Below are 13077 nucleotides of genomic sequence, written 5' to 3'. Positions count from 1 at the left end.
GCTCAGGGGGGACCTGATGGCTCCCTACAGCTGCCTGAGAGGAGGATGGAGCCAGGAGGGGCTGGGCTCTGCTCCCAGGGAACAAGGGATGGGACAAGAGGAAACGGCCTCAAGCTGCCCCAGGGCAGGTTTAGGTGGAGCTGAGGAACAATTCCTGCCCCAGAGGGTGCTCAGGCATTGGAACAGGCTGCCCAGGGCAGGGCTGCAGTCCCCGTCCCTGCAAGCGTTAACACAGCGTGGAGACGAGGCCTCAGTGCCATGGGGCTGCGGTGGCCTGGGCAGCGCCGGGGCCCGGCCGGAGCCGGTGCCGGCGCGGCGGAGGCCGCTCCCCCGCCCGCTCGGCCCCGCGGCTCCCCGAGGGCTGCGGGAGGAGTCACGGGCCCGGCCCCTCCCCGCCGCCTCCGCCCAGCGCTCCCGTCTCGGGGCCGCGCCGCCCGGGGAGCTGCGTGCGCGGCGCCAGGTCCGGCCCACCGCGGATCATGGCGATTGACGGTAAGTAGGCCAATAACGGGCTCCCCTCGCCCCCGGTCGCCCCCTTCCTCTCCTTCCTTCTCCCTCTCCTCCCCCGGGCACGGGTGGCGGGGGCGGGCTCCCACCGAGCCGGGAGGGGGGGGCGCGCCGGAGCCCAGCGGCTCCCCCGGAGCCGGGCTGAGGGGAGCGGCAGCGGCGCCTCCTCCGCTCCCGCCGCACCGCGGAGGGGCCGGGCCGGGCCGTGGGGGCCGCGGTGGGGACCGGAGGAGCCCGGAGCCGCTGCGGGCCGCCCTGGGTCGGGGGTCGGCGGGGGCTGATGCGGCTCGGGGGTGTCCGGAGCACCCCTTGGTTCGGGTGCGGAGGGCAGAGGGTGCGCAGCGATTTCCAGCCGTGTAACCCGGAGAGAGAGACTTTGGAGCCGCTCTGAAACTGAGCGTCCCTGGGAGCGCGGATGCCCCGGGCGAGGCAGGCTCCTGGGAGCTAACGGGCTGTACAGCAGCTCGCGTCCGCCGATCTTCCTAGTCATCACTTCGCAGCAACAAAGCGGCGGTGGGATGTGCCACACACTTGTTGGGTTGGTTCGGAGGTGATCGTCTTCGTAGGCAGGGTTAGAATCCGAGGAGGGTTGGGGTTGGAAAGGACCTTCAGATCATCGGGTTCCAGCCCTTGCACAACGCACGGGCTGGTTTCTGAGCTTTGTTTTGCAGCCTTCCCTCTCGACTCTGGGAGGGATTTTACACCTCGTTAGGAATCCTTTTCTTAAAACAAAAATAAAATCCCAGAACTTTATTTCCAGCCAGAGAAGGTCCTAAAGCGTGCTGCTTCCTCGCCTTGGGTTCTTCCGAAAGCATCTGCTGTCGTAACCTGAGGAATGAAGGAGACCAGGGGGGAAGGATCCAACTGCGCTTGTTTGTTTTGCATGTGGGATGCTCCCGTGCTGTCAGTAGCCTTGAATTAGTAATTCAGGCCTCTGTAAGGAGAAGGTGCACTGCGCAAGCAAAGCCTTGGAGGCTGTGCATGCCAGCAGCCTTGAGTTGGCCAGCTTTAAGTTGGTTAGGTTCTGTTCTGCCGAAAAGCCCTCTTGCTGTTATCAGGAAGGTGGCAGAAATCTCTCCTGGGTCTTGGCTTCGTACGTAACGCAAGCTCAGAAAACCCCCACGAAACCCAGTGCTTCAAAATCTGCCTCTGTTTTCACTTCAGGTGGCATCATCCCAGGTTGTTCCAGTTGTTCGGAGGATTTCGCAGTCTAGCCTTGGCAACTGATGCAGCCCTTCAGAAACCGCCCAGCTGCCTTTGTAGACACTTATGTGAAATTGCCAAAATGGCACTTAAGCTCTTGAGAAGTGCGTAGTTTACACAGTGAGATGTGGAGTGGGATTGAGAAGCAGGATCCAGTTGTGAAAGTGAGCTGCTAGGTCTTGGTTTAGTGCTCTTCCTGAAGACAGAAAATGCAGTGGGTTTGCTGCTGTGGGCTGTAGCAGGTGTGCAGCATCCTCGTTGCTTTCAGCTAATTGCCGTAGGTTTGTTAGTAGGCATTATGGGTTTCCTTCCGTATCCCGGTGTTCTCTCCCTCCTGTTTGTGCCTGCCTTGATTGTACTGTTTAGCAGTACTGTTTCCTGGCCAGCAGTGTTTAAAGCTACGAGTTTCATTTGGGTGAATACTGACTCTTGAAGTCAGGATCAAACCAGAGGACTCATAAAGTGTCAAAATACAGCATTTACATGGTGTCCAAGTACACTTGTAAACGTATTTAAGTAAGCAGGAAATACTCTGCTAAGTTTTTAAAGACCCTGCGGTTGTCCACATTATTTTTTAGTTGTTTTTTTCTGGGGTAAATTTAATGGGAAATGAGCAAGAGTGAAAACTTCTGATTGCAGAATAGCTATGAAGTCCGAAACCCCCCTCAGTGACATGGTTTAGTGGCAGTCTTCACCGTCCTGGGGTAATGGTTGGACTTGATAATCTTAAAGGTCTTTTCCAACGTAGCTGATTCTGTATTCCTGTGATTCCTTCAAAGCAGGACATACTCAGTTATATTTGAAGAGTGCACAAAACTGAAAGAGCTCAAATTACAATAGGATTTGTTAGCTGCAAGGAATCAAGTGCTTTGGGCTGTTCTTACACAGAAAGTCTGTAAGTACCATTTCCAGTGTCATTTTGTCAGCATACCAGTTTGCATGGGTTCTATCACTAAGCCCCCAAGGTTTTGCCAAAGTGAGGGGTTTTTAGCAGGGGTTATGGAGAAGCAGGAGCCATTGGCCATGGCCACTGAGGGCTGTCATTCTGATCAGTGCTTTCTTACTTTTCATACAATCCCAGACTGGTTTGGGTTGGAAAAGACCTTAAAGCTCATCCAGTTCCAACCCCCTGCCACGGGCAGGGACCCCTTCCACTAGAGCAGCTTGCTCCAAGCCCCTGTGTCCAACCTGGCCTTGAGCACTGCCAGGGATGGGGCAGCCACAGCTTCTCTGGGCACCCTGTGCCAGCGCCTCAGCACTCCTTCTTTCGGGAGACATCAAGTCTATAGCGTGTGCAGGTCAGGCAATCTGAGATTTGTGAGGGACCAGCAGAGAGCAGCCCAACTGGGAAAGTTCTGGCTCAAAGGAGATTAAAGAATTGTGCTTCCAGTTCTTATTTCTGTATGGTTGTCTTCCAAACCATAATGTTTTCAGTTGCGAGGTTATTTATTGTTTAATACTTCCACTTCTTCGCAGGGAAAGGTTAAATTCATCTAATACAGGCAGCTTGAGCATGGGAAGGATGGGAAATGTGGTGGAGAGTAAGGCCACACTGGAAGCAGTAGTAAGACCATACTGGTGGGCAGTCTGAGGTTAAGTGCCTGCTTTCTCTGAGGCAGGGTTGCACATTTTGCCTATCCTCATGAATCTGTTTTTACCAGGTTCTTGGGCTGCACTTGAGCGTGGTTTAGTGTGATGTTGGCTATAGAGACATGTACGTTTCCCAAGGAGGGGAATACATTTAGAGATGAACCTTTGCGAGCTGAGTCAATTCTTTTTGGTCCTGAGCTCTCTAACAAGGTTTTCCTCCTTCTCCTCATTTTCCAGCTGCTTGGCTGCGAGCAGGGAGCTGCGGCTGCATGTGCTGTGCAGGGATTTATGGGCTGGTTGGCTGTGTTTGTGTTGTATTTGACTGCTGTGCTTTTTATGAAACATGGAATCCTGATAGTATTAAGATCCTAAAGCTTCCTGACAATTTGGGCTTAAATTAACTAGTGAATTGGTAGCAACGGAAGGATGGGGCAGAAAATGAGCTGTTTAATTATGTAACACTCATTTCCTTGGGAAACAAAGACAGAAATTACTGAATGAACCTGCGTCTTGTTTACGGGCATAAGAAGAGGGAGGATTTAGAATGCTGCTTCATACAGGTTATGTGAAAACTGTGTCTAACTGCAGATTGCCAGAATCCAGAAAAGGAAGCTGAAGAGCACTGAGCTGTGTACAGTGCCTGGGTGTCGTATGTGCGGCTCATCCGTTGAATCCGAGCTGGGGAGCAGCTTTAGCCTGACTCCCAACTTACCTGGGATGTTCAGGTGTCACTGGCGCACGTACTAGAAGGGTGTAAGGTAATACAGAGGTCCTCAAGTTAGCACTGACCTGAATTGTCAGTAGTGCTTCTGAATGCAAGTTGGTAAGGGTTGAGCAGCAGCAGCAGCAGCAGCAGCAGTATGAAATAAAGCCTGAACATAAGAAGCTGTCTTTCATACTTATGCCCACTTTTAAACACATTTGTTGAATAGGGGGTGGATCAAATGTCAGGGTATCAGATTTGATCAGCCACGCAGAATCTGTTTAATGCTGCCTTATGCTCATTCGCTGTCTGTAGTGAAAACTGTTCAGTACCTGGTATGAATTGTCATCGTGAGGATGATTCCCTGCATCATTTGCTGATGAGAGTAAAACCTTGTGCCATATGCAAACCCACCAGTTTTCTGATGGGATTTGTGTTACACCGCCATCACTCTTGTGCTGTAGATCTACCGAAATAAAGGAAACTAGATGATCTTCAAGGTCCCTTCCAGCCCTAACTGTTCCATGATCCTACGCAGGAAGCTGTCAGGTCTGTATTTCCTTCTAGAAAACAGAGTAGGCTACCTCTCAAAAGAAAATACAGTAATCTAACCTCTAATGCTTTAGAGACTTCTTTTTGAGGAGCTCCCTGTGGGCTGAGATGGAGCTATCATACTTGATTGAAGAACAGTTGATGTGTTTGGAGTGAAATCCTTCCTGAATTCTGCTCATGTTTAATGCTGAGTGCTTTTGCAGATTGGAACTCTTGGGGTTTAGGATGGGCATGAGGAACGCAAACACACAGTCACTAGCTGATTGAAAATGCAGATCCCCGTCAAAGTGTAGGGGATCTGTAAGAGAGGAAGGACTCTTACTGTCTTGTGGAGAACTTTGAGCTGCTTTAACCATTGGGGCATATTTTCTCTTCACCTTACTCACAGCCTAATTCAGCTACAGTTCTTCCAGCTTTTGTAATGAGTGCTGTGAGGGATCCGCAGCTGGCACACTCACACTTTTCCTTGCGTGTTGTCGGGTTTTGAATTGCAGAAGGCAAAGGTCCTGTGCTGCGTAGAAAACCAAACGTGCACCTGGGGACTGAAGTGGGTTTCAAGTCCTTGTGCTTCCTAATTTTTGAGTGTTTAACGGCTGGAGGTGGGAGGTGTTCTCTGATTGCTATGTAAATCTGCCTCTAGAGTGACATAGAGAAACTTGGAGATGCTCTTGCAAGTTCATTGTGAGCCAGCAAATGAGTTTGTGAACTAATAACTCTTGTGTTGGGGGCTCCAGAGTACTGCAGGTGGGATCTCCCGAGGACTGATTAGAGGAGGAGAACCATTTCCCTCGACCTGCTGCTCTGGTTGGAGGGATGTTGTTCTGGTCGTTCTGGCTAGAAAGGAAGCTGAGATGATACTGTTTTTGTGATGCTGTTTTCAACATCTCTACTTTGTGCCATAGCTTGGAAAATCTGCCCTATCTCCATTGCTTTTTGGCTTCTGTAAAGCCAGGGATGTGCTTGCATTTGTTTCAGGGAGGGTAGGATCAGATGCAAAACCTGTTTGGGAAACAGCAGTACCTATGCTGTGCTTGATTGCCACTGATTGCTGAGGCACTGATGAGTACTGCTGGTTCTGTTGATGACAAGTATAACTAAAATGAAACATTTTCCAGGTGAAAATGAAAAGTTAATGTTTGTTGCAACTTCTGTGGTCGGAAAACGAACAAAATATTCCCAGCTTAAGTGAGGGCAGGTGGATGACTTTAGGGTAAGACATTACTAGATAGCAGTCATTTCCAATGGTGCTAGCAGGAAGGCAGTCTTCACAGGAGGAGTTTTGCTGAGAGCTGATTGCTGACTTTTACTCTTGAAAACTTCTGGTCTTGAGCACGTCTGCCGCTAATTTAATTTGGTGCCTATTTCTGTTATTAGTGGGTTAGACAAGTAAGTAACTGTTCTTTATTCACCTGCTTACACCCACCATCTGTTGCATCTATGTTTCCAAGGGTCTTGTTCTATTAAAGCACTCGTCATATGGAACCCATGTGTGTTTTTAACCATTTTTATTGACTTCTGGGTTTGCCTTTCTCTGTGACTTGTGTGGTGGGACAGAACTGCACAAAACAGACAAGATGTGGGCACGTAATGAATACGTAAAATGGCAAATTTGATTTTTTTAACTTGTTCTTTCCTAGGGAATTCCAACACGGTTTGCTTTTTAGTTTGCTTTTTTGACTACTTCTGAGCATTCAACTTCAACCGTGTCATTTTGTACATATGCAGTATTACTTGCAGAATGAATTGTAAAGAGGGTACTAAAGGCATGCAGAGGTGTTTTAACACCCTGGGTGGGGATGGCCTGATGAGTATGTCGGGTATGCTGTTCTGTGGAAGCCTTTCCAGCTGTTGCTTATTTTCCTTTCCAGTTAGCTGTCTGCTCATTGAAACCCGGATTCTTCTTCAAAGTCACCTCATGGTATGAGGCTGTATTTCAAGGACTATATTTGTTGCTATAAGTAAGCCAGAACGCTTTCATTATGGTTGTCTTTTAGAACAGATTTGTGATATGTTGTCTGAAACAGCTTAGCATAAGAATGGGTTTCCTAAGCAGCTTATATTCACAGTGAAAGTGTTAGTGGTTTCACGTGCTCCAGACATGTTAACCTTAAGTGTGTTAGGCTTTATCAGTTGCATCCCCTGTTATGTTTCTGCACCATAACACCTCTATTTTATGCATTTGCTGCACAGCACTGTTTTCTTCTCGTTTAACAGCCATAGAACCCCAGACTGGTTTGGGTTGGAAGGGACCTTAAAGCTCATCCAGCTCCAACCCCTGCCACGGGCAGGGACACCTTCCACTAGAGCAGCTTGCTCCAAGCCCCTGTGTCCAACCTGGCCTTGAGCACTGCCAGGGATGGGGCAGCCACAGCTTCTCTGGGCACCCTGTGCCAGCGCCTCAGCACCCTCACAGGGAAGAGCTTATGCCTTAGATCTAACCTGAACTTGCCCTGTTTCAGTCTGAACCCATCACCCTTGCCCTGTCACTACATGGCCTTCTAATCCTGCATGCTTGGCCAGCCTGACCCGTGATCTGGAAGCTGACTGCCTGATGGAGGGTCACGGAGCAGGAGTGAAGCAGCTCTGCTGAATCCATGCCCATGGCCATGTCTGTGTGTGTGTGAGCAGCAGCTACTCCTCTCCTTTGACAGGATGGCCTCTCTGGGGCTGTAATGAGCACCGTGCCCCTTACCTTGTTCATGCTTCTCAGCCTGCACGGTGTTGTCATTCACTGGAATTTCATGGATTTGTCAAGGGAAAACAATAATTGTCTAATGTTGAATAAAATGCGAAGTAAGTGTTCACTGAATGTAGTCCAGGCTCCTGCAAATGCTGATTAAAACACAGCTCTCAGTAGGAAAGAGGTTTATCATATAAAAAGTATGTCCCAAAACTTACACCCGGTGACAAAGACTTCTATCACTGTGGTGTAATTTTCTGCTGCAGCTACTAAGATGGATTTGTTGCTGAAGCGAAGAATAAGGTGGTTTTTACACAGTAGCCTAACTCGCACCCCAGTATCGATACTGGAGCCAAGGCTGTGTGACATGGTTGTTAATGGGATGGAATGGCCCTTGCTGAGCTTGTGGGTGCTCAATTAGATGGAAGGCAGGGGTGCTCTCTGGTAGGTGCTCAGCAGGCTCAAAGGATGGGCTGAAGGGAACAGCAGGAACTTGAAGGACAACTGAAAACTCCAAGCCTGTGCAGCACTACAGGCTGCAGACACACTGGCCAGGAGCAACCTGTCTTTCTTGTTCTGGGCTCCTCAGTGCAAGACAGATAAGGAGCTACCAGAGAGGGTCCAGCAGAGGCCACAGGGATGCTCAGGGGTCTGGAGCATCTCTGCTGTGAGCAGGGATTGCAGGAGCTGGGCCTGGTTAGTGCAGAGAAGAGCAGCCTGAGAGGGAATCCCATCAATGCAGGTCAGCATCTCAAAGGTGGTGCCAAGAGAATGGGCACAGACTTTTCAGTGGTGCCCAGCGAGGTTGTGGAGTCTCCTTCTCTGGAGCCATCCCAAACCTGCCTGGACGCGTTCCTGTGTGCCCTGCTCTGGGTGGCCCTGCTTTGGCAGGGGTTGGGCTGGATGAGCTCCAGAGGGCCCTTCCAGCACTGATGGTGCTGGGATGCTGTGAACTCTGCACAAAGGAACTCGAGGGTCCTGGTGATCAGGGAGATGAAATGGACCAGCCCTGTGCCTCTGCCCTGTATCCAGGTGTCTTAACCCAGTATGAGAGAGACTGACAAACTGGAGAGACTCCAGCAGAGCACTGCCTGAGCTGCTGGGGGGGGCTGGAATACACGGCACATGAGGACAGGCTTGGAAAATGGCTTTGTGTGGCCTGGGGAGACCTGAAGGGGACTCTGGCTGCAGCCTTTCACTCCGTAAGGGTGTCTAAGAGGCGAAGGTGGGTTCTTCAGGTGCACGTGAGGGAATGGGTGTCAGCTACTGTATCTGGTTTGTGTGGTGAGGTTTTGGTAGCTGCAAGAGATTCCCCTGTGTCCCACAGAGCCAATGCAGCTGGCTCCAAGATGGACCCAGCACTGGGCAAGGCTGAGCCAGCTGGCAATGGTGGTAGGGCCTTTGGGATAACGTAGCTGGGAGGTGGAGAAAACACCTTGCACAGCTGCAGCCAGGGAGGAGTGAGAACATGGGAGAGAAACAGCTCTGCAGACACCAGGGTCAGTGCAGAAGGAGGGGAGAAGGTTCTGCAGCAGAGATTTCCCTGCAGCCCGTGGTGCAGCCTATGGGGATGCAGCTGTGCCCCACAGCCCATGGAGGTTAATGGGGGAGCAGATTTCCACCTGCAGCCCATGGAAGTTAATGGGGGAGCAGATTTCCACCTGCAGCCCATGGAGCTTAATGGGGGGGTGGGTTTCCACCTGCAGCCCATGAAAGACCCCATGCTGGAGCAGGGGCATGCCCAAAGGAGGGTGTGACTGTTGGAGGATTCATTTGGGAGAAGTTCAAGCAGGACTTGTTTCCTGTGGGAGGTTTCCCATGCTGGAGCAGGGAAGGAGTGTGAGGAGTCTTCCCCTGAAGATGAAGGAGCAGCAGAGACAAGGTGGGATGTACCAGCCCCATCCCCTGTGCTACTGGGGAAGAGGAGGTGGAGAAACAGGGAGTGAAGTTGAGCCTGGGAAGAAGGGAGGGGTGGGGGGAAGGTGTTGTAAGATTTGGTTCATTTCTCATCACCCTGCTGTGGTTTGATTGGTAACAGCTCAATGTCCCCCAGTGGGGTCTGTTCTGCCTGTGCTGGTAACTGGTGAGTGTCTCTCCCTGTCCTTGTCTCGACCCACGAGCCTTCTGGTGTATTTGCTCTTCCCTGTGTGGCTGAGGAGGGCAGTGACAGAGCAGCTTTGGTGGGCACCTGGTGTTAACCCAGCACAGGTACACCAAGGGAAGTCCTGAGTGACAGTAAAGAAGTGCTCTCAATGAGCAGGGTGACACCTTCCCTGCTTTCCCGTAGGAACTGGTGGTGCCCCAAGAGGTGATGGGGTCTTGGTCCTTGCAGAACTTTCTTGGTTGAGGCCTAGAGGAACCTCCTGTAAAGGTGGTCCTGCTCTGAGCACCAGAGCTCATTCCCAGTCTAAGTCACTCTATGATAATGCCTGTGTTAGATTTCCTAGCCAGTTATTTTCAGCAGGTAGAGGTAGAGGCTTAGCTAAAGTGAGGACGTAGAACTTTGAATTGTAGTAGTTTTAGAAAGACAGAACTTGACAATCGAATCGATTCAGGTGGTACTTTACCTTGTTTGATGTACAACTTCTAACCTTCTTGGTGTGGCAATCGTCTGGGCAAACACAGACTTGGGATGCACAATCTCTGTCTCAAATGGAGAAGGTGAAACTCGAGGTGTTTCAGCTGCCTCTGTAAAACAGCTGGCTGTTCTGATTGTGCCAAGCCTTTGAATGAGTTTGATTTTAGAGCCACGAGGTGGTGGTTCTTGCTCAGGAAACCCCCTAAGTTTTGTTGGGTATGCTGTTCTGAAATGATTCCATCTCGTGTTACTTCTGTTGTCTGAAATGATGAAGAGCTGAATGCCTCAGCTGGGTTTTTGTGTTCCCTGATTACATTTTGGACAAGTATTACATAGTTTTATATGCAAACTCACCTGGAACTGTAAACTGTTGAAGAGGAGATCATGTTCATAGTCAAGGTGCAGTAGAATTAACTCCAATTTGTATCTAAATCAAACTTAAATTTTAATTAACTCTAGAGCGAACTACCACTGTAGTCGAATCACTTTCAAGTAACATTTCAAGACTGCAGAAGGTAAGGCGGTCGTGTCACCGAACCATTGGGATTTGTGGGCTAAATGGCACAAAACCGGGCTTTTCAGGCTGAAATGTTAAAGTAGCAGTTGACCTCTGGCTGTCATGCACAATGCTTTCAGCTTCTTCCAGTGATCACGTTATTCAAAGCTGAGAGACTTGTTGGCAATTGGGAAGATGGAAAACCTTGGGCTTGTTTGTTAATCTGTGAGTAAAAGCAGGGTGTCAGTAGTGTGTTTTGAAAAGCACTAGGGAAGAGAAGAATCTGCCCAGGTCACTTGAGGATAATATTTCATGTGTTCCATAAATGGGTTGATTTAAAAGAGAAAAGACATTCAACTTTCTGTTCAAAACGCATAGGTCACTTGATGGATTTTTATTTAACCATTGATTTCCATCCCAAAGTAATTTGGGAAAAGAGTAGGAGATGAATTGCCTATGAAATAAGAGATCTCATTCAGCATTTCCTAACAAAACATAATGGAAATCCTGAGTGAATGAATGTTAAATTGTATACAGAAATACATTGCATAGCCTTGTGGTCAACAGAAAGTAACGTGACCATGAATTGAAAGCCTTTATTTAGTGGAACACCGCAATATTTTAGCATCTAAACTATTGGAAAAAGATACCTTTCTTTAGAACAGTAGGGAGCAATGTAAAATCTAACCCTAAAATGAGTTCTGTAAGATGAGATTTCAAGGTGGTGGAGTAAAATCTAATGTTGCTGCTGTTCTTGGTCATTTCGAGGTGAATCTTTATTTTTAACTGCCTGTCTCGCATCTGTGTAATGAAAAAATCCTCTATTTCAGTCATTTTCATTCTTTCTTCACTGCTGATTTTAAGGCTGTTGGGGGAAGAAAATATAGGGAGAGAAGTTCCAGTCACTTGTCGTTTCTCTTCTGTAGCATGCAAGTCATTGCAGTGACTTTAAAGAAGATTGGAATCTCCTCCCAAAGGTTGGGGTTTATTTAAAACGCTTCATTGTAAAAACAGGGGAGTTTATTATTTTTACTTAATTTCTGTTATGTTTTCATTCCAAAATGTTTCCTGAATGGAAATGATATTGTCCAGCTTCTAGAACACACTGAAAAGAGGGGATTATTACACGGGTGTTGTACCAGCCATGACTATACACACCTCACAGGATGCTCAGTCTCACTAAGACTTGATTTCCCATTCAGGAGTATCTTTGAGGCTCGTGTGTTACATGACTGAATATGAAAAAGGGTATGCTGTCATAAAATGAGGAGTATTTCAGCTTCATACCTCACAGACATTTAATTTCATTTGGAGTAAGTACGTTTTACTCCCATTTATCTGACACCTTTTGCCCTTTTTTTTTTTCCCTTTAATACATTCATTTCCTACACTACTTCTTTAAAACATAAATCTGGCTACAAATACACTTCCACAACACTATCTGTTAGTGCTATCGATTATGAGTTTTCAGGACTAGTTTATATTATATCATAATAGCCCTTATTATATGGCACAATTGCCTTATTACAGAATGAAGGAGAGGAATAAGAGGTATATAATGCACTTCCATGGTTTTGAGGTGGAAGGAATTTTGTTATCTAAGGCTTGTTTTAGGGTGTTGTGAAGTGTTTGGAGCCTACTGGTGATTCTTACATATGGAATTTTAACGTACGACCGCGGGGTGTATCATTAAAAGAGGATCATGAATACTCTAAATGCATTCAATGTAAAGTCATCTTAATTAAGAAAGCAGCTCTTCCAATATTTTCTGGGTGTCATTAAAAGAATCTCCTCAGTGCCTGTTCCTTTCTTCTGCAGTGCTTAGCAATAGCTTGTTTCATGTCCCCTTCTGTATCACACCTTCCTCTTTCCACACGGTTGGCTCTTTCCTTTGTGGCCCCATTCGTTGTCCTCACTAGGTGCAGTATGTGTTGGTGTTTGTTTGATAGCTGTAATGCTAGCATTAAAATGGGTTTTATTAAAATGTAAAGCTTCCTTTTTCTAGCATCGATTTTATTGTTCTCACATGAATGTCTCAAATTGTGTATAGCTGTTTTCTTAATTACCAAAAAAAAAAAAACCCTTAAGAAGAAATTGCAGGTGGACCCAGCCTTTACCATGTTAACAGTATTTTACTGTGGAAGAGACTCATAACATTATTTTGGCATTCTGTTTGGGTACCAATACAGGTGCTGTTTTGAGATGTCTTCTGTAGATGGCTACAGAACAGGAAATTGTTCTATACTTGGGAAATACTAGTGTGGCTTCCATTAACTTGTTTGTCTTGTGATTTCATCTGTAAAACTCTTCTCCCTGCACCATCATTAGCAATATTAAGCCAAAGGTACATTTATTGTTTTCTCCAAAGGATAGAATGTGTAAATGGAAAATGTGTTGAATCAGTCTTCTTCATTTCAATGAATGGCATGGGTTTACAGCTTTTGCTTTTCTACTCTTTATAAGCCTTATCAAAAAGCCAAATACTGACTTACTGAGAAACCAGTCTGATACTATTTTCTCATGATTTCTTTCCACACAGGTGGAGAACGAACTTGTGGTGTACATGAGCTGATCTGCATCCGGAAAGGTAAGCGGTGAGTGGGGAAAGCGAGCTTCTTGGCCTTGTGAGTAGTACTGGTGAGAAACCTGCTGCGTGACATTTCTTGATCTTAGTTCTGCATCTTGGCGTTGCGAAATCTTTTGATCCCGACACTGTCAAGGAAACAAAGAAAAAGAAGGAAATGAAATGTGAAATTCCAAAATTTGCT

At 47.6% G+C, this 13077-nt stretch overlaps 1 protein-coding gene across 8 annotated transcripts in view; it reads left to right on the top strand.

The window, feature by feature from the left end:
- The first annotated feature begins 398 nt into the window (after window positions 1–398).
- SYT14 (synaptotagmin 14) overlaps window positions 399–13077 on the top strand; it is a 75899-nt gene continuing 63220 nt past the window's right edge. For 3 of the 8 annotated variants that reach the window (XM_062622700.1, XM_062622698.1, XM_062622701.1), the window contains exons 1-2: window positions 9018–9117; window positions 12849–12896. Coding sequence is in view for 4 of the 8 variants with exons in the window: in XM_062622705.1 (XP_062478689.1) it covers window positions 9054–9117; window positions 12849–12896 (112 nt within the window). In the remaining 4 variants the exon portion in view is untranslated. Of the gene's footprint in view, window positions 493–9017; window positions 9118–12848; window positions 12897–13077 lie in introns of those variants that run through there. The other 5 variants (XM_062622705.1, XM_062622704.1, XM_062622702.1 and 2 more) reach the window with 3 other exon arrangements.

This window comes from Pezoporus occidentalis, unplaced genomic scaffold (genome assembly GCF_034315485.1).
Source record: "Pezoporus occidentalis ecotype Australia unplaced genomic scaffold, CSIRO_AGI_Poc_V1 ctg245, whole genome shotgun sequence".
NCBI lineage: Eukaryota > Metazoa > Chordata > Aves > Psittaciformes > Psittacidae > Pezoporus > Pezoporus occidentalis.
This window is presented reverse-complemented; position numbering and strand designations above follow the sequence as displayed.